The sequence below is a fragment of the Cheilinus undulatus genome, linkage group 17 (assembly GCF_018320785.1).
Source record: "Cheilinus undulatus linkage group 17, ASM1832078v1, whole genome shotgun sequence".
In the NCBI taxonomy this organism is placed as follows: Eukaryota; Metazoa; Chordata; class Actinopteri; order Labriformes; family Labridae; genus Cheilinus; species Cheilinus undulatus.
In genome coordinates this window covers 20,705,466-20,726,778 of record NC_054881.1, presented here as the reverse complement: position 1 = coordinate 20,726,778, position 21,313 = coordinate 20,705,466, and the positions used below count along the sequence as shown (strand labels likewise).

The following is a 21,313-nucleotide window of genomic DNA, read 5'->3' as shown; positions in this document are numbered from 1 at the left end:
GGACTTTTTTTTTTTTTTTTTTTTTTTTTGATAATTAACATCTATCCCAATGGACTTTTATAATTTAGAGTTAGACCCCTTATTTACAATCAAGATACACTGTTGAGGGTCCTACTTCAAATCTGATGCACACTTACAATGACTAGTGGCCCCTTGGCAAATGAGACTCCAACTGGCTACCTTTGACAATGGTAAATCCACCTGTTCCCCACATACAGTATATAGCATTAGTTTTTGGCAAATTAGGTTGAATTCCTTCTTTATATATTACTATACCAAATACAAAACAATTCACAAACGTACTGATTTTTTTTTACATTTAATAATCGCAAAAAATTAATGTTATTAAAGGTGCAGCGAGTCTATATTTCAATGGTCGCTTCGTGTGGTAAATGTGGCAATCAGTGTTACTAGGAAAAACACGTATCTGTTATTTGGCCTCTTCTGTGCTAGCCTACCATAGAAACATGCAAAAATCCAAGATGCTGGAGTCCATGGAGGGGACCCTTCTCATGTATGAATTAAAAGCATATTCAAAGTTAATAAAAATATAAATCAGTTTTATATATATTGAGGTGATTAAGCACTTATTTAGATAGGCATTTTTTCATAAATGTTTAAATTTTACCGAGTTTGGTCTGCTAAATTCTTTATTTTTGTCATATAGATAATTATAAATTACTCCTGCTCTCCTCTTTGTAGCCCCGGTTTAAAAAACACTGTCCTAGGCAGTTAGACAGCAATTACTTGATATGAATAAGCAAACATATGATTATGCAACAGTTAAGGTCAGACAAGGACACATGGGCCAACTGAGATATAAGCATACTTAAAAAATGTTCATACCAAATATTATAAACCTTTTAAAATGAATTACTAACATGCAAAATGGTTTAGCATCTAATCTGTATTCAAAACCTAGAAATATATAGATACATGTATTTTTCATAAAGTAGAATTATATAGCATCTATCTTTTGAAAATGCCTTTCAAAATTGTAATGGAAACTGCTTTAAACATACAGTGTAAAAGTCAAATAAACCAGAGTAATTTTGTCGTTTTTCATCATAGTCTTGATAAAGGGGGTTAGCTCACAAACCTGGCAACCGCCGCATCTTCTTATTCAGTTCCATCACCGAAAGCGGCCCGACCATCTGCTCGTCTTTGTGTGAAATCTTTTATTTAGGCTGATGTTTGATTAATTATGTCTAAATTTCGTTTTTTTTTTTGCACATAGATTTCGTTATTATTTATTTTATAGAGGTGCAAAGGTCTGGGCATTTTTTATTAGAACTCGGTGATGTTTGCATCAGAGGCAGCCTAAAAATATAATCATTGATAGAGTTAGAGACCTTGGTGGGATTTCTTCTATTCTTGTTTACATCAGGCTGTCAACAGAAGCACATTTGAGTTCCATCTTCAATCCTGAATTTAAAAAAAAAAATCTCAGTAAACACACACGCAACAATAACATATCGATCAGACCTGTTTTAGTTCAGGTTTTTAAAAGAAATCAGTAAACTGTCTTAAGGTGAATCTATTCTCTAGAGCCATATACATTTTTCTCCACACAAAGACACACTGGAGCTTAACAGAGGTCTGTTCAGATTTCACAAGTTTGCTCCAATACTTTGGTCACAAAAGTATTTTGTTTATACTTGTTATATTATTGTTTTGATATAACAGTGTTTTACTCATTTATTTCTATTCATTGCTTGTTTTTCAAAGTGTTTGTGTGATAAATGCATGTGATAATGGTTTAGTAACATCAGTAATCATGTAAAAATCCCGAGTTCATCATCAGGAAAAAATTTTTTATTTTTGTCAAGCAGCCCTCATAGTCTGCAGTACTGCCGATGCCGCCTCACTTGTTTTACCTTTCAAATAGGATCTATGAAGAAAACCAATTAGAAGGTCACTTAAAGAGACAAAATGCCCGTAGACTTCCCTCAGTACAATTATGTGATACTGTTTGATACATATTTGTAAATTAAGCACCACCAGTTTTAAAGAATGAGCCTAGACTGACCTTCGAGGTCAGAATAATTTGTTTTATTGCAGTTTAATTTTCATTTAGCAAACGATTTAGTTTTTATTAGTTTCAGTGTTTCAGGGTTTTTTCAGTACCATGGGATACCTGACACACCAGATAGACTGTGTCATGAATTACAAGCATAAACGAAAACCAATATCTGGGAAAACCCCCCATACCAGGCAATTTTCTCAGATGGTGATTGGATGAATGTTCTGTCTGTCACGACTATTTGGGCAGACCGCCTCTCTTAGACTTCTGCTCTGCAGACCACTGCTGTCAGACACTGGCAGTGTCAGAACAGAAATGCAAGCAAAACTTTCAAAATAAAATTAGAATAAACTTCTTGTTAGGGTTAGGACACCGAAGATAAAAGTTTAAAAATACACCCACTTTAGCCAGCTGAACAGTCTGCTTACAGAGGGAAAGCTTATCCTCCACAAAAACACTTTAACAAAGCTAACATTGCTAAAGCTAACATCAGCTTACATAGAAACATTAACTATGTAGGGCAACTACTTTTGAAATAAGATATTGTAACGGCTAATTACATCACGATATGCTATCGTTGCATATGAACGGCGGAGCTTGTTGTTGGATAAAACTCATGCTGAGGCTGGTCAGGAGAAGTGCAAAAATATCTACTCTGCCAAGAGAAGCTTTCAGCGCTGTTCTCTGCTCTAAGGCCTAGTTCTGATTAAACTACCACCATACTACAGCTGCATCTGAGCTCATTGCTACACCAGTGGCAGCCATTGCTTCCAGCTACCAGCACAACTAATCCCTGCCTGTAGCTACTGCCTCATTTTCCTCAAATGACGCAGAGATGTCTGGTTTTTACTCAGACCTTGCACAATTGTCTCAGACTAGAGCTTGCTTTGCAAGGTAGATTTGCCTGATGACTGACATGAAATCTGGCCAATCCATTGGCTTTGCAAGATTAGATAAGGCCTAACAGGACCAGAAAAAGTACACATACAGAAAGTATAGCCAAATACGGTACTCTTGATTCTTTAAATTCTATTTATTCAAATGTGATATTTCAGTACTCAAGACCTAATATTGCCATAGTTTAAGGGCTTCTTCAATCAAATCATACCATATAAAATCACCCAGGGTTGGGTGTACATGCCAGCCAGTACGCTGCTGTCAGGGACTAAAAATAAGGATATTTTGTCCCCATGTACATTTTATTGTATTTGTATATTCTAGTTTTAGTTATTTTATTACTTTCAGTTTTCCCTGATAGCTTAGTTGACTTTAAACTTCTATAATCCCACAAATCTTCATTTGAATGCATGCCAACAGATGTTGGTGCTCTGATTTGAATGTATTTGAATGAGCTATGTAAACATTTACATGCATGGCACTGGGCTTTAAGCCTGTATGAGTTTGTTAAAGTGATAACAAGTAAACAAAGTGTACTCAGCTGTTTGGCTCTCTTGCATTAATGGAAATATTTCTGCAAATATCCAGAAAACCTTCAGCTGAATTATTACCAAGTGTTTAAGTCCTCAGGCTCTGTGCCACTCTGTTGAGCTCCTGTGATAGAGCAGTTACTGTTTCCAGAATTCGTTGCTTGTCCTTCTCTTCTAACCGAGCCTCACACCTCTGAGCAAATTTATCAGGATGCCACAGCATTTGCTGTTTGCGAAGTGCCTTGCAAAACGCCTTTGTGTCTCTGCGATCCACGCCATGCAGCATCACCTCCACCATCTCCTTCACGGTGCCTCGTGCAGCCGGCCAAGGGATGTCACTGTAGCTCAGCTTTTTGCTGTCACCAGAGGAGCTTCCGTGGAATGTAGCTGCACAGCCCTCCTCGTACTTGCGCTTCTTCCCCTGCCGAGTCTCCTCCTCTTTACGAGCAGCTCGAGCCAGATACTCTTCATGTTCTCTCTGCAGTCGCTCCAGATTCTCCTTGTTGGTTTGCTGTTCCTGCTCTCTCTCCCGTGGAGTCTTTCTCTTTTTCCACCCAGAAGATGAGGCAGCCAGTCTTTGAGCTTCAGCGTGCTTTTTCTCAAAATACTCTCTTCTGATGCGATCAGCCCAGTCGCCAAAATCTTCCTCGTCATCATCAGAGGAAAAATAATCTGCAGTGAACCAAACACAGGAGTGTTATTATCACAGGAGTCAAAAATCTAAATAATGGATTAAAGATGCATGTTAATGTACCATCATATGCTCCAAACGCCTCATTAAATTCATCCTCGCATTCATCAAAAAGCTTATTCAGCCACTCCTTCTCAGGATCAGCTTCATCAGGATCAGATTCAGATGAACTGCTCAAATCATCTGCAGGCTGCAAGAAACCAACAGAATCAAATTTATTTATTTAGTATTTAACCAGGAGAACCACATTGAGATCAAGAATCTCATTGACAAATGTAAACATGATCAAATTATCTTCACAATTAATCCACATTACACATCTCTTCTTTAAATGCATATGGCTGAGTAGCTTGGCTCTCCATTTTAACACACTTCACATATTTTTCAATGTATATTACCAGGGATTGTCCCAGTAGGAAAAAGTAGCCAGCTAGGACGGTCCAGAGGCATGAGCGCTCCTGCAACACCCACACTAACACTCTCGAGTTGGATTAACAATCCATCTTGGGCATTTAGATACTGAGTGGCTCTCTTCCCATAGTTTGGTATCCCTACATGCCATGTACAGCAAAGCCACTTGCAATAAGAACGAACAAGTTTACGCTGCACCGGCAACTACAGCTGACAAAACAGCAGTCAAGCAGTGATTTCACAGTGAATGATTCTAATAGAAATATGTGACACATCGCATCTCTTTAAAGTCATACAGAGGTGGAATTGTTTCCTGATTTCTGGACAGTTTGTGCTTCATAAAAACTGCAACACACTCTCATCAGACAGTAGGCTAATCTTTACTCTTTACTCTATTTATGCCATGCCTTCCTTATTATTAGGTGACAATTTGCAAGGAAAAGGGTGTCTTTCCTCAAATAATGGCATAAATGACGACATGACGCAACATTTCTGGATTTTATAGAAAATCTGTATATATTTATGATTTTTTCATGGCACCAGTTTCAAACCAGTACACCCAAGAAGTCTTTTGAGAGGTTTTAGGGATAATTGAATCAATGGTGTGGCATGCAAATCAACACAGACATACAGACATGCTGCCAATTACAGTAGTAAGATAAGGGCGAGTTAGCAAAGAGGTAAGCATTGCTTCTTTAACAGATTTTCTCCCTTAATTCCTCATAATCATTTTATAGGACATAGTGGTATACCATATAGCATATAGATCCTATGGGATCCTGGTAAGATTGTAAAGACAACTAAATTCAAGACAAGTTATGAGGGAATCAGAATGTGGCCTTCGCAGGCAAGCTGGTTCCTATTTTATTTTTGTTTTAAGGATATAAAAACGGCTAAATGGTCCCTTCAAACTCTTCTGTACACACTGAGGTGTGTCCACACAAAGTATTAAGGTTACCTCTTGGCATCTAAATGCCCAAATTGGATTAAAAAAAAATCCTGTTAATAAATTTTGCAGACAGGGTTTTAAGGGGCAAGGCTGGCAGAGATACACAGATATATTTTATATAAATAATTTTAACAAGGGATGCAGGGATGTTCTCATCAGATATACATATTTATTAGCCAAGCATAATGGCAGTATATATATCAGCCTTACATATTAGTAACATTTACAACCGTAATATCAAATATGGGCAGTTGCCTTGAGTGGCACACACTCAAGAGGGCCCACTGTGAGCCCTGAGCATTTTGACATTAAAACAACAACCACACAAGGGTGGAAAGTACATTTGAAATCCGTAATTTTAGTTCAACTTAAGGAGGTTACTAACTAGAGCCACTGTACTTTTACTGGAGTACTCTACTCTTTTGACTAAACAGTAGCACATAGAGGAAATGATTCCACATCACATCCCAAAACAGCAAAAACTGGAGATATCTCAGGGTTAAACGTTTCAGGGCTGATTTTTTTGTGTATTATTGGGTATTTATGTTTCAGATGTGCTGTAGTTCTGTTGCTTTGTTAGGTGAGATGAGGTTATTTGAAATAACTTCATTTACCTCTTTGTGTTTCATCCACTCCAGCAGGTCTTCTGGTGTGACTCCAGCATTGTTAGGAGCCTTCATAGCTTCTGGGCAGCTCTTTTTCAGAGGCACAACAAAATCGTCATATTCTGGAAAGTAAGAGACCAGCTGTAACCACTGACAGCTAGTATTCACAATAACAAAGACTCATCTCACTCCCGGTCTTCCTCACCCATTTTCCCGTATTTCAGAGCCTTGTTCACCGCGATGTGTAACGCCGTGTCTCCTTTCCGGTCTTTCCGGAGAACATCGGCTCCGTGTTTGAGCAGCAGCCGCAGCATATCGTCGTTTTTCAGGGAACAGGCCAGGTGTAGCGGGCTCCTCTGCCTCCTTCCCCGGGAGAAGTTCACACTGACGTCCCGGTGCTTCTTCAAGTAAGACTTTAGCTGCAACAAATCTCCGTCCTCTATGAACCTCCATAGCTTTTTCTGTTTGTGTGACACCATATCGAGTAGAAACAGACTACACTGTCACTGATAAAATAAGTGTTTTAAGTGTAATTTCTGCTCACATAAGAAGGCCTTTCAGCTTCAGCTAGTACCGTTCTATTTATCTTCTCTTTGACGGGTCGAAGGTCCTACTTCTAACTAGCTCCGAAGCGAAACACGGACAAAAAGGTTCCGGGACGAAAAATGCTCCAGTCTTGTCACTAGATGTCAGCATGGAATAGCTTTCTAAAACAGATATTTATTAACTGAAAAGTTAATCCATCCTTCAGGACAGGTTGACTGAAATAACAGCGAACTGTAGCTAAACAGGGGGCCTTTAAATGCGGAGTGTGCTTCATCCCTCTCTATGTGATGGCTAAGTAAAGACCTTTATTTTTACAACATGCAGATGGGTTAAAAAGTATGGAAGCCCATTTCTGCCACTTTACGAAACAAAAAAAAAAAAACAAAAAACAAAAACAGAAAACAACGGAGTTAGATAATTATCAAAAAAAGAAAAATCTAAAATGGAAATAATGTCATAAAAAGTTATAATTTAGCTTATTTTATAATATTTTCGAGTTCTTTATTAATATAATAATTATTATTATTATTGATGTAAAGGGATGAAATTACGAGCTAAAACATCAAAACTGAAATAAAATGTTATAATTATGATATAAAAAATTTAATTCTTAGATTAGAAAAATTCCCAAATTAGAGATAAAAGTGATAATTCTATGTAAAAAGTGGAAACTAAGGGAAAAAATGTCATGATTAAGACATTAAAGATTAAAATTTTGAGATAAAAGATAGTTTGATATTAACAATGAGATGATGGGATTGTAAAAATCCCAATGATGAGATCAAAGTCATAATTAGGAGATTTAAAATTGAATCTGTGAAGTAAAGAAGTTAAAATTTGATATAAAAAGATGAAGTCATGAGAATAAAGCCAAAATTGTGAAATGAAGACCCAGAATTATGGGTAGAAAGAGAAAATTATAACATAAAAGTTCAAAATTTGAGCTAGTGAGTCATAATTATGAGACAAAAAGCCATAATTAAAATATAATAAGTCAAAATTATGAGATGAAACTGTATAATCTTGATTTATCCTGTAAGAATTTTGACTTCTTATCTCAAAATTTTGACTTTTTATTTCATAATTTTGCCTTTTTGTTTCTTAATTTTGAATTTTTATATTTTATTTATGACTTACCTTCTCATATTTCTGACTCTTATTTGTTTTAGTGTATATATTTTTTTTTTGTAACATAGGATACTTGTTAGGGGAGAAATGCTTCGCGGCCAGAGAAAGTAAATATCATACTATTTCAAAAACTACTATTAATATGGCTGATCTTCACTTTCCATTCCATTTACTCAAATTTGATATTTGACAACAACTCAAAACCCAAAATTACCACTGTGTTTGGTCATGACCATTCAAACTGGACTGCTTTACACTCCTCAGGGTTTGATGTACATGCCAGTCAGTCAGCTTGTGTCAAAGACTAAAGCTAATGCTATTTATGTATTTTTTTAGTTACTTCTATAAGCACACAATACAGTTTTAGCTAGTTTTTTAGATTTTATTTGTAGTAATTTAGTTTTAGTTAAAGATAATAACCTTGCTCGCTGCGTCCCATTGACTGTATAATGTAGCCAAAGCAAAAGGTTTGCACAGTTTCATATAGTTGACAGAAAGCTTGGAGCTCTTTGTTTTGGCTTTCAATTTTTATTTTTCGCAACTCAAGTGAATTTCCTGCAACTTGAGTTAAATAGACTTAATGTAGTTGCCACTGAAGCCTTTTTTCTGGAGGTCCCTTATTTTCTTTTAGTTTAATAACTGCAGAAACATAAACTGCAGGTCCTTAAATAAAACAACTAGAGCTGCAGGGATCCCTCAACATATTACTACATAAAAACATGCCCACATTCTTTTTGTGTTGCACATCGCTTGAGAAATAACCTGGACTACAGGCAAAAGTTGGAAATATGATGAGAATTTTTATTTTCAAGCAAAGGGAGTTAAAATGTACACAGGAGATCTTTTAAAAATTAAATTACGAAATTGCTCCATTGTGTCTTTTGAACCACAATCCACATAGCAGACATACATGACACATCTGTACCATCTCTCACTGTGTTTGTGTATGGCAGCTACAGACTGTTGACTTTTAAGAAGAAGCAGCAGCAGATCACATGTTTGCATCTATAACATGAGCTTTCACAATCAGCTGAATTTTAAATATATCTGCAAAAATACCTTGTAAGATTAAGTAACAAACTGGCATTATCACATGCACCCAAGTTACCTCCCTGAATGAATCAGAACCGTGGCACACAGCCTCTCTGTTGCATAATTTCTTGTTTGCATGTGTCTGTGCAGCTTTCTTTACCTGTGACTCTTCAATCCCTGCAGCTGAGCCTCTGAGCTGGCTCGGTGCTGCTGAAGATGACAGGGCGTTCATTTAGGCTGGAGTGAGGGAGCGAAGGATGCACAATGGAGAGGATAGAGGAGGGAATGAAGGGGGGCTTTGTGCACAGTGAAGAGGACTATCCTATCTGAGTGAGACCCCCACATAACCCAAGATCCGGAGTCACCCAAAGCTTGGCCACTTCCGCTCCTTTCTGCCATCGGAAACGACGTGTCTTCACTAACGATGGCTGCCTTTGAAATATCTGACATCTCAGAGGGGGAGACGGGCGAGAGAGGGAGAAAGAGATGTCTGATTTGTCACCTCAGGTGTTTGAGACACATGTTTGAAGATTTATTGTCCTTTTTCTGTGACTCTACTCTCAGAAGAGATAACCTGTCTCAAAGACTGACATCTTGTCCTGTAAAGGAGAGTCTGAAGCAGACCTAAGGTAGAGCATGCATCTTAATGTTTGTCACAGAAGGCCCTAAAAGCATAAAGATGCTTCTGAAAGACAGGATATCCCCGGTCAGGAACCCCTACCTTGCCCACCCCTCTGCCTTTCCTGCCTGGCCTGCTGACTCCTATCCTGTCCGTGAGGTCTGGCATCCTCCTGGGACGATACAAGGAGGAGGTCTGCAGAGGCAGGCGGCAGGAAGCTGAGGGTCCTCCAAGACGCTCCCCAGGGTCAGCATCTCATCCCAGCACACTATGGTCAAACCAGGGCCAAGGTCCGGTCTGCTGGCTGTGCTGCTCAGCCTCCATTGTTACAAAGAGGAGAAACGTGTGCACACTTCCTCTGTCTATTTTTTACATGACCTGGTTTATTAGCTTCTGATTTATGACAGTTAGACATGTGCGTATAACACGCAGGAGGCCTGATTTAAAATAACGCAGAGGAACAAGCCTTGATATGACACTGAATGAGTGAATGGGCTCTCCAACAGAAACCAGGCCCTCTTACCTTTGACCCTCGTCTCTATTGTTAAACATCACCTGATAATCAAACAGTATTCAGCCCATTTAAGGTGTTGGGTTTCACAGTGTATTTGTTAGGTTTCCTCCAAAGTCAGAGGGGATTTCCCTCTGGTTAGACTTGAAGGGTCAGACCAGAAAATAAAGGCACAACACAAAAATACATCTTACCCCAGTTACAGAGGTGGTAATTAAAGCTGCTGCGAGGAGTTTTTAGCCGGTCGAAATACAGACTGAAACTAAGACTGATGTCTGTTTAAGAGCTACAAAAGAAATCAAGACCGGCTCAGTGACAAGACTGATTATTTCTGTGAAGTTATATTTAATGCTTGTAGCCACCGCTGCAGGGTAGGTGTCAAATGAGATGATAAACAGCAAGCTGCTGAAACAGCCTTTATTTACTTTTCATACAATAAACACGCCGATCTCTATGTGTTTTGGGCATTTAATCATCAATGAGTTTTTTTTTTTACATTATCAACTGGAAGGCACCCTAAAGGGCACCTTCACAACATTTTCTCCAACATATTCTTTGCAGTGTGACCAGCTTTTACTCATTTCTAAGTCGCAGGTATGCATCAGTGTATGTATTTACACCTGTATAATTAACACTGAGGCACAAAATGATTGCAATCCTGCAACAACCTTTTTTTTTAATTCTAAAACCCTCCCGTTCTAAGTGGGACTTTGTCTGCAATATATTATTAAAGAAAGTAAATTAATAAATACATATTTCCACAGAAAACAAGGAAGAAAAACATGCTAATACAAAAAGAAAAGAAAAGAAAGAAAAGAAAAACTCAGTGTGATTGGATGAACTTTCTGTCTGTCACGTCTTTACTGGCCAATCAGAGCAACAAAACACGTGATGTAGCCGCTACTGAGCTGCGCCCCTACTGAAGGAGTAAACTCCATATAGAGCTGCATAACGCGAACCATGGTGACTGTAGACATGTCAGTACACGACTTTTGTCGTTTCTGAAAAACAAACAACTCACTGCTGTTCTTTGTTCCTCTTTAACAAAGAAATGTCACCAAGTTCTGATAAAACTGGCACTTTAGCAGCATCCACGCTAAGCTCTTCCGCCATAATTGCATCGGCCTCTTGTTGATGCTTGCTTACGTCATGACTCTGAAAGTACTGCCCGTCGTCGCTGATTGGTCCTGTCACTTTCTAACCGGGTCCAAACGGTTCAGATGGGAGCCAGTGAGAAACACAGAAATGGGCGTATCTATCTGCTTTGCAAGGTTAACAATAAGGAGCAGTGGTGGAGTTATTTTACATCACTGTGGCTGCAGGGAGACACTGCACTGGCTGAACTTATGATTTTTTTTTAAATTATGCACTAACTAATTATGGCCTTTAATCGCATCATGACTAATACCTTACACCTCTTGCCACAAATTTAATTTGTGTGGTTAGAAGCACAGCCTCAAACAGAGCAATAAGCAGCACATCTTGGACATCTCAGAAAATATTGCACAACTAAATGCTTATTATAAGATTTATGTGATCATGCAATTTAAAAAACACAACACCAAGAATTTCTTTGAAATCTACTGCCACTGGGGGATGGCCTGTTTAATTAGACACTAGGAGAAAAATATTTTTATTATTTTATTTTTATATTTTTCTGCCTCTGCTATATCAGAATCAGCTTTTTTGGTTAGGTATGCTAACGCAACAAGGAGTTTGACTCCAGTAAGCTTCACTCTCGATATACAGGTATTAAAAATTAGATATAAAAATGAATAAAACAAAAAAGAAGTGTAAGATTTAAATATGTACAATCTTTTGTCAGTGATTTTTACCAGTACAAGTACATGTGCATGAATGATATGGATGCAAGGTGTGTAGTAATGTGAGTAATGTGTCACAATTAAGTACAGCGATAAAGTTCTATTGTTGTTAAAGAGCAGAGGTTATCTAATGATTTAAGCTTTTTTTTCTAGAGAGCTTTTGTCCATGCTTGTGATTTCTTAGAGAGAGGGAGAGGGAGGGCAGACTGTTTACACCCTCGGGATTCCCTGCAGCCATTCTGGTTCCAGCATAGACACTAAATGTTCACACTCTGTTATTACAGAGGAATGAAAGCATTTGTTGAATCATTTCTGAACTGTCATTTCAGACAAACATGCAGGCAGCGGAGAATCAGAGGGCATTCATCCCTCCTTTTCTCTCTCTTTCTTCGGCTTGCATGCCATGAAATCTGTAACATGATCACATTGGCTTCATAAAACTTGAAAACCAATGAAAATAATCTACCCGGATTATCTTTCACAGCAGGGTTTGACTTTGATGCTGACAGGTGGAGGATAATGTGACAAGTCATCCTATAAAGTGGCTGCTGCTTGGAATTTCTTATCTAATTCATGGATGTTCCTTTGTCAGCTTTACATGTTAATTACCAAAAGTTTGTGTTTGGTAAATCTCTTGTTTTATAGTCTAGATTTCCTTGACTAAATTAAGTGATCTATTTAACAAAAGCCCAGCTTGAATGTCTGTGTTTGTGACTTGGCTGGGATGAGATTAAGTAGTGCTGAAACAGCGATAAAGGAGAAAGAGTTGCTGTCGCTGCAGCTGTTTGGTTTCTCACTGTAATAAGGACAAAAAAGTAGTCAGATTTCACCTGTCTCAAACTAAAGCTGCCCTTTTCACCTGATGAGACATTCAGCTGTCACACTCAACATAGTGGCACAAACTGGTGAAATGTAATTGGAAGTGATTTGAACTAAGCCAATTCTCCTTGTCACAGGTATTACACGGGGGCAGATAGTCGACTCCCATCGTACAAAAGAGCAACAAGGATTAGTCCAATCCTTCTGTCTGCCTGCTGTTGCTGTTTTATCCAAGAAAAAGCTCATTACCCTCAAAATGGACGGTCAGCAAATTCTAATTTAAGGCTTAACTACTGATTTTGGAGTTTCTTTGCTGAAAATAATACGTTTAATAGGATGGACAGTCCATGCCTTAATATGAACATTTTAGAGGACTGTGGTTATCCTTTAAATTAAGAAGAACAGATAAAATATTGCATGCCCAGGGCCATTTTGATAGACCTCCCCTCTAGTGTATTAAAGTGAGTAAAACCAAATGAAAAAAAAAACTACCTTACAGATTTGCATTAATACCTGACAACACAAATAGCCAATCATTGTTAAGGATTTCACCTGGACAATCAGATTTCAGGAAAACCCTGTTGGACCCTGGCTACCACCAGGTCATCTGCCTGTGATCTTGATAATGATTAGCATGGCATGTGTTGTGAATCAAACCTTGAGACTTTGAGTTACTTTGATGGCCACTCAAAAGTCATGGACAGTCAATAAAACTTTTTCAACAAGGACTTGAGCCCTGCTTAATGTTTGTTTCATGTTGGATTTTTGTATATTATTTTACTTTCTGTTCTGATACAGAACGTGTATTCCTTATTTTAAATGAAAATAAATAACTTCAGGTAAACTGGAAAAAAGGACATGAACTTAACTATTGAAAATGAACTTGTTATAGATTGAAAAGGAAATAAGGGAAAAGCTAAAGGGTTAAGTGTTTGGCAACACAAGGCGCAGGTGACTTTTTGTGAGTTTTTGGCTGACTGCTGAGGTCACAAAGCCCTGATCTCAATCCTATAGCAAATAAGAGGGCAGAGCTGAAGTGTGCGAGCAAACCTGACTCAGTTACCTCAGTTCTGTCAGGAGGAATGAGCAAAAACTTCAGCAAACTCTTATGAGAAGCTAGTGGATGGATACCCAAAATGTCTGATCCAAGTCATATAGTTTGAAGGTAATGCTACCAGATACTAAGGAAATGTATGTAAACTTCAGACTTTGAAGAAAGTAATAAACATTCTCTAAATATTTTTTCTCATTATTCTAGCATTGAGCAGATAGAAATGATTTTGGTAATCTAACTGACCTAAAACAGGAGAGTTTTGTCTGATTTAATGTCAGACAGTGAGGGAAAAAAAGGTCATGTGTGTTTTTATACAGTGTATGCAAATGTCTAGTTTCAACTGTATTTACAGCACAAACTAATCAGGGATGGAATAAATGTTCAATAATCAAAATCGAAGAAAAAAAGTTAAATTAATTGTGATTTTCAGCCCTAGCTGAGATAAAGAATAAAGAATAAAGAATGTGATTAATATGATTCTTGTAAAGATAATGCATTAATGCAGACAGGCCTAATATTTATATTCATATATTTGTACATGCAAATCAAATACAATTCCTTCCTTAAATTTTTGTTTTTTTTCTGTGTTAATTTCGTCGACTAAAACTACGACTAAAAATGTTCGTCGACAGCCGTTTTTTCCATGACAAAAACTAGACTAAGACTTACAAAAATCCATTTGTGATGACTAAAACTCACTAAAAGTTAATTTAGTTTTTGTCAAGATGACTAAAATTAGACTAAAATGTAATGTAGTTTTTGTCGAACATTCAAAATCATTGATATTTCTCCTCTGTGGTTAAATCTATCCAAAAACAATGCATCTGTATCTATTCTGCCTCTCAGCTGTAGAAAGCAGGGACCCCTGGTTTGGGAGAGTCCATAGAGCGCACTACCACGACTTGGTACCAGATTTAGGCAGGAAAGTAAATGCTTGGACTAAGAGTAAAAACTGAAATGTGAGGACTTTTTATGGACTAAAACTAGAATGAAATGTTTTTGAGTTTTCATCAACTAAAATTATACTAAAATTATAAAGGGTAGAAATGACTAAAATGTGACTAACACTAAAAGACATTTCATCTAAAGACTAAAACTAAGACTAAAATTAAAAATAGCTGCCAAACTTAACACTCTTTTATATGCCTGTTCTTTTTTTATATTCCTATTCCTTACTTGGGTATGAGTTATAACTTAGATTCTCTTCTGATCTGAAATCATTGTTTTATTAACCCCTAACAGGCATAAACATTTCTGAAACAAAGCCATATGTCCTTCTGTTGATCCAATTTAGAAACGTTTGTACTCGCTGATTGTTTGGGTGAAGAAACAAAAATGTTGGAGGCGGGAAACAGAAGTCCTACATGCATTTCCTGCAGACATATGCTTTGATTCCAGCCCCTGCGAAACACAATAGGAGGGCGACTGCCTCCCCTCAGCAATGCACCAACAGGAAGAAGAAGAACATTCACTGGATGGGAGAAAATACATTCCACCAAAACTTAACAAGCTATCACAAGAAAGAAAAGAGAGAGACCAGGGAGAGTTTGTGTTTTTCAGAGCACCTTTTTATTACAAATCATGAACATGGTTTCAAAATACTGTGTATTCCACAAAATGCTTTTATTATTCAGTCAACACAAGCAGACTCATTCCTTCAAACTCAGACACAATCACACATGCATGCACTCAGGCAGGCTGTCAAGGCAGTCACCTTTTAATTGGGCACTCCACCAGCCTGAAAACATTTGTCAGCTGCCATCTGTCTGTCTGTCTGGGTCCCAGCACCCCCCCCCCCCCCCCCCCCCACCCCAACCCCAACCACTATCTCCGTCTCTTCTTACAACACCCTTATCAGACTCCAACACCTCTTACTGACTGGCATACCCTTCCTATACATATACACACATAAAACTGCTGCCTGTGATTCTACCGACTGAGCTGGAGGGTGGGGTGGCGTGGTAGAGATCACACTTCAAGTGCTTACAAATGAAAACAAGAACAGCAGGATCAAATGCATGAGTAAGACATTCAAACAAGACTGACGAGACAAAGTTCAGAGCTCAGTCTTTTTGATTCAGTCCACAGGAGAGCCAAGAGACACAAGAGCATGTAGTCCTTCAATAATACATTCCACTTATTCCAAAAAAGACAATCGTGGCACTGCCTTGTGCCTTGTGTTAGGAAGTCTAGTTTTGCTGCCATGTTACTGAAAGTCAGGCAGGAGGTTGTGTGTGGCCAGCCCTCAAAACTTCAACCCCAACTGTTTCCCACAATGGTCTACAGAGTCTGAGAGGAGCAAAGATGCCACCCTGGAACTGACCATAGGCGATCTTTGGGCATACTAAGCACTGCCAAGTTTTGATTTACCTGCATTCTTCTGAATTGTTCAACTTTTTCCCCCAGAGTTAATCTTGACCCGCAGTTGTCGTCACACCTTTGTGGCCAGAGACTGAGCCTCTGTCTTCTGAGAGGACAGGGAGCTGGCGGGGCTTGCATGCAAGGACTTCTTGAGGTGGAGTAGGCACAGACACTGGGATCTGAAGCGCAAGTCGAAGAAGGCGTAAAGAAAGGGGTTGAGGCAGCTGTTGACATAGGCCAGGCAGGTGGCGTACGGATGAGCCAGCAGTAGAAAACGCAGGAAGGCACACGTTGCAGGGAACAGCTCCAGGTAGGAGAGGGCATCAGCACTCTTTACGATATGGAAAGGCATCCAGCAGGCGGCAAATACCACCACCAGCGTGGTGATGATCTTCAGCAGCCTCCTCTTCCGCTGGTCTTCCTTGCGCAGAGTGTTAAAGTGGCGTGTGACGGTGCAGCCAATGAAACCATAACACACCATCATGGCCAAGAAAGGCAGAAGAAAACCCAGAGCTGAGGAGGAAATACTGAGTCCAGCGATCCACAGGCTCTCTTGTTCTTTGTTTGTCAGCACCAGGCTGAAGTCCATGGCGCAGGATGTGCGATTGCTAGTTGGATCATATTTTGTCGTTCTGAAGATCAGAGTCGGGGCGGCCAGGAGACTGGACAGGAGCCAGATGGCTGTGAGGCAAGCTCTTGTGTGGCCACGGGTACGCAGCTGGGTGCTGGACAGCGAGTGAACAATGGCCAGGTAGCGATCGAAGCTCATGCAGGTGAGGCAGAAGACGCTGGCGTACATATTGAGCAGCACCACATAGCTGCTGATCTTGCACAGGGCCACACCAAAGGGCCAGTGGTAGCCCATGGCAGTGTAAACTGCCCACAGAGGCAGCGTGACCACAAAGGTGAGGTCAGCCAGGGCCAGGTTGCCGATGTAGACATCTGCAGCTCGCCTCTTTCCTTGGGCTCTCCACACAGTGAAGATGACCACCCCGTTTCCAGAGAGGCCCAGGATGAAAATAAGCATGTACAGCACCGGGATGACGGAGTATGACGGTGTCCACTCTGAATAGTCACACATGGTGGAGTTTTCAGTCTCCACGTAGTCGTAGTAATCATAAGGCCCTTCAGTCGGCTCCATCTCCATTCTGTTTTCTTCTTTGTTTGTCCTTTGTGAAAGAAAAAGAAACGTTCAGTGCAGATATGTCCACAGAAGTTGTCAGTGTTCTGAAGACTGTTGCTACATGTGAGATCTGCCCACCCTTATATACTCCAGCAGACTTGTACCCTCCCAGAACGCCCCCTCCTTCCCTCCCACTGCCCCCCTCCTCTCAGCTGTGAAGAACATGCTCTTTCACTGTGTGCACACCCACTTTTCTCTCAATTCATTCAGTTTCAGTTCCTCTGTGTATGATTCACAGTAGAGCCTATTCAATATCTTTGATTTTGGCTAAATTTAAAACACTTTATATTTGAGGCTATCCCCTCTTTATGCTTTCCTCTAAGGCACACATTAAAACTAACTAAGGGTTAAGATATTAAGGAGTAAAAAATAAACATGTCTTTTTTCAAACCTGTAAAATCACAAAACTATTTCTATTTTAGGGAATTACCAGACTTGTTTTGACAGTAGCCAGCAAGTCAAGCCTGGACATGACAACTTTCATGAAGTACTCAATTTCAATACCAATTGGGAGTCTTTAAGGAAAGTAGCCCCTTGTTGAGCTGTAATAGGCAGCTCCATTTACATTTGTATGTGAGTTTGTGTCATGTCTCTACATGCTCTAACAAGTAGAACCACAACATGAAGGCAAAACAAAGATGTGGTTTATTTAATTGAACTGAAGGTGACATAAACAAAACTTTAACCTGTTGACTTTAACTGAATATACACAGAGATTACAAGCATTACTGTCAAATATCCTTCAGCCAAAGGTCATTTCAACTTTACAGGACAGACTGACAACACACAGCAGCCTACATCATACATTTAATATATAAATGTACCAGTGTGGTATACAAATTTAGCTTTGACTCAGAGAAGGAATAGCATACATATAATACAGGACAAAAATAAACCTTGATAATAAGTAGGATTTTTCAAATTTGTTTTTCAATTAAAGTTCCAACATCAGCTTGACTATTTAAACTTTTATACTGTTAATAAAGGAATAATACTTGCAGTAAAGTCTAAATAAAATTTCAATGGGCTGCATGAATGTGCTTAATGCAGTGCAAGCTTCAGATTTCTTTCCCAGTTTACACTAGGAAACAATGCAGACCAAAGTAGATCATCAAGGTCTATAAATGTTTTATATCGCACAGTTCACCTGACTGAGATTCAACTGAAACTTGTGGTGTGTATTGTATAAAAGGAATTTAATCACAAGAAATATCTGAATTTCTGTGGTTAATCCAAATAAATCGCACCCTTTTTAATCACGTTTTAAAATTCCAATAGTTTTCATTTTAAACCAGTTTAAAGTTAATTGACTTTTTAAATACAAACCTGCCATCATAGGTTGATTGGAGATCATAATACAAACTTAACCACAGAAAAGAAATGTGTTATGGATTGAAACATCAAAATACAAGCTCAGGAAAATCATTAATGTTGATGTTGAAACTGATTAAAAAAAAAAAAAAGCAGAATCCATTAAATCATTCAAATGAATTACGGTTAATTGCGATTAATGAAGGTCCACAATCAATGCACTATTTTTTAAAATTGTGATTAATCGCATGTTTTATTTTCCCTTAACTTTTGTTAGGTCACATCAGTGTCTCACTGCAGCTACAGTGATGGAAAATAAGTCCACCACTGATCCTTAATATTTTATTTTACTTAAAAAAAACCCTCACAGACAGCTCAGACATCTTCTGAACATCGTGTTATCAAATATTTACCTTCTTTTGCTGTCTCCTTATATCCTAAATCCATAACAAATTCCTTTTTCTGTGGTCAGGTTTGTATTATAATCCTCAATCTACCAATGAAAGCAGGTTTTTATTTAAAAAGGAAGTCAATTTAGCACGCCGGTAGTCGAGTGGTTAGGGCGCACGCCATATGCGCAGGCGACCCGGGTTCGAATCCGGCCCATGGCACTATTTCCTGCATATCTCTCCCCGCTCTCCTCCCTGTTTCCGACTCTATCCACTGTCCTATCTAATAAAGGCCAAAAATAAATCTTTAAAAAAAAAAGGAAGTCAATTTATGTTAAAACAGTTGAAAATGCAAAATACTGGAATTTTTAAATGTGAAAAAAGGGTGTAATTAATCACAATTAACTACAGCAAATCTGAGATTAATTCTCATTAAAATCTTTAATCTTTTTACTCCAATATTAACTGAATTAAAAGATTTTTTAAAGAAAATAACAGGAGATTTACTCATGGTATTGCAGGTGTATATAAAAAGTTTTAAGGCCTGCTTTAAATGAGCAAACAGATCTAGACAGCCTCCCTCTCTGGTAGTTTTTTCTTCAGATTCTGTTTCTGGGAACAGTAAGTAAGTCCGTCATAGAGGACCAGAGGCTTTTTAGATGCCTCATTAGAGACTAAAGAGGTGATATTCAATGATTCAATTAAAAAATAGGTGGATTCCTATGAAAAGGGATTGATTGTACATTTCTGTGTCATGCACAAAAAGGGCCCAGCCATCATGGGTTTGTAATTGTATAACTATGATAGATATTATAGTATTACATAAGACTCCAGAGTTACCACTCCAGTGTTCTAAAAAATAATTTCATAAGCCATTACAAAGTTTCATGTCCTGTTTACAGCTCATTATTCAATAGTACACTCTTCCTTTTCTGCCAGGCGTACAGACAAAATCTGCTAGACAAAAGGTTCTTTTTGTCAAACACAACTAAAGTGTTTCATAATCATCCAACCAGAAAAAAGTCATCACAAATGGAAGATAAAAAGTATATCCCTTAAGTCATCATAAACGAAACAATATTACAAAAAAATGAACCTTGTTCCTTGTTTCCGTAAAGTTATTTAACAAACTCTGTCATCATCTGAGGGTCATTATACCTGCCAGTTTCTAGAGCTTAAAGTTCCTGAGCGTAACTGTTTTTAACTTTTTCTTCACCTGTAAGAAACATAGTACCTTTAATCTCTTTAATATCACCAAAAACACATTTTTAAAACTGAATGACATCTCCCTGAAATGAAACATTTCAACTCAATGACCTGGGGGTTTCATCTGTAGATCTCTATGGAAGACCTAAGCAGACATGAGTCCATAAATTTCATTTCTGTCGACCTAGTTATCCCAACACAACAAAGCTGGTTTTCCAATAGTTACTGATTAATTTATCTCACTATATCAAGACAATAAATTTATTTCTCATGATAACAGATCATCTTTTGTCAGTCTAGAAATCAAGACAATGGTCCAAATGTGGTGAAAGGCCAGACCACGACTGTCAGAAAGAAAGGGGAAGTGGGATGCAATTGCAGACCCGGGTTTCTTAAAGTTATCCCAGAAGGATAACCACTAAAATCGCAAGCGATATTTGGGAAAGGGAAAAAAAAAGAACTCAAAGCTAACTTGTAGCAAACCAGAACTAAGAATCTCCCCAACTTGTTAATAATGAGAAAAGAGAACAATATCACCGCTGCCTTGCAGCTGACTAGAAACAAAACTCTAAGGGGAAAGAAAAGCTTTCCTTAAATGAAACACTAAGGCCACCAGACCAGTGTAAAATTAAACAAAAGGCCCGGGCAAAGGTCGTCAGCACTAATCCACTTCAACAGGTAAATCACAGAGAATATTCTCAAGGAAGTTGTCAGGAATGTTTGTCCAAACGCTCACTCAGAAACACGAAAACACAAGGAGATGCACTATAGCTCTGATGGTGAGGTAATGAATCAGCACTGAGAGCCAAAACCCAGGAGTATAAGTAAGCTCACCACACCTGGCCACAATCAGGAGCAATCAGCTCACACACACCTGGCACTGCACTGACTGATCACACTCAGATAGTGCCCTGTATGATCTCCCTCACACATGACATCTCATTATGCAATCAGTCCCATAAATAAGGTAGATTAACCTGATTTTTATGTTTATTTTGTGCTTTTGCAACTCTAGGGATATAAAATAAACAAGATGGGATCTCTAGGAAACAGCCAGAGATTATAATGGGGAAAATGGAGAAAATAAAATATAGATGCATGCCCACTTTAAACTTCCGTAGTTATAGAACAGGGGAAACAAACTGAGTTATGTTGAAGTTCAACCACTCTTCTCTCTGTTGTCTCTTGGGTGTATTTGTCAGTCCAGGTGGGACGACTCAGTCTT

The 21,313-nt window shown here is 38.5% G+C and overlaps 2 protein-coding genes across 2 annotated transcripts; both read right to left on the bottom strand.

The window, feature by feature from the left end:
- Nucleotides 1-1,943: 1,943 nt before the first annotated feature.
- On the bottom strand, nucleotides 1,944-6,707 carry nfkbil1 (nuclear factor of kappa light polypeptide gene enhancer in B-cells inhibitor-like 1). The gene is made up of 4 exons (XM_041810381.1): nucleotides 6,312-6,707; nucleotides 6,116-6,228; nucleotides 4,205-4,331; nucleotides 1,944-4,122 (listed from the first exon to the last, which is right to left on the bottom strand). The coding sequence occupies exons 1-4, from the start codon at nucleotides 6,583-6,585 to the stop codon at nucleotides 3,539-3,541; spliced, it is 1,098 nt and encodes a 365-aa protein (XP_041666315.1). The 5' UTR covers nucleotides 6,586-6,707; the 3' UTR covers nucleotides 1,944-3,538.
- Nucleotides 6,708-15,464: 8,757 nt separating this feature from the next.
- Nucleotides 15,465-17,222, bottom strand: LOC121524839 (apelin receptor B-like). Its single transcript, XM_041810354.1, has one exon. It carries the CDS (start codon nucleotides 17,144-17,146, stop codon nucleotides 16,070-16,072), a length of 1,077 nt encoding a protein of 358 aa, XP_041666288.1. The 5' UTR covers nucleotides 17,147-17,222; the 3' UTR covers nucleotides 15,465-16,069.
- Nucleotides 17,223-21,313: the final 4,091 nt, after the last annotated feature.

Excerpts from the sequence above, each read along its gene's own strand:
- nfkbil1 (XM_041810381.1), bottom strand. The coding sequence starts at position 6,585 with ATGGTGTCACACAAACAGAAAAAGCTATGGAGGTTCATAGAGGACGGA. Across the intron at positions 4,332-6,115 it reads AGTGGATGAAACACAAAGAG|CCTGCAGATGATTTGAGCAG; the intron begins GTAAATGAAGTT and ends GGTTTCTTGCAG. Across the intron at positions 4,123-4,204 it reads GGCGTTTGGAGCATATGATG|ATTATTTTTCCTCTGATGAT; the intron begins GTACATTAACAT and ends GGTTCACTGCAG.
- LOC121524839 (XM_041810354.1), bottom strand. The coding sequence starts at position 17,146 with ATGGAGATGGAGCCGACTGAAGGGCCTTATGATTACTACGACTACGTG.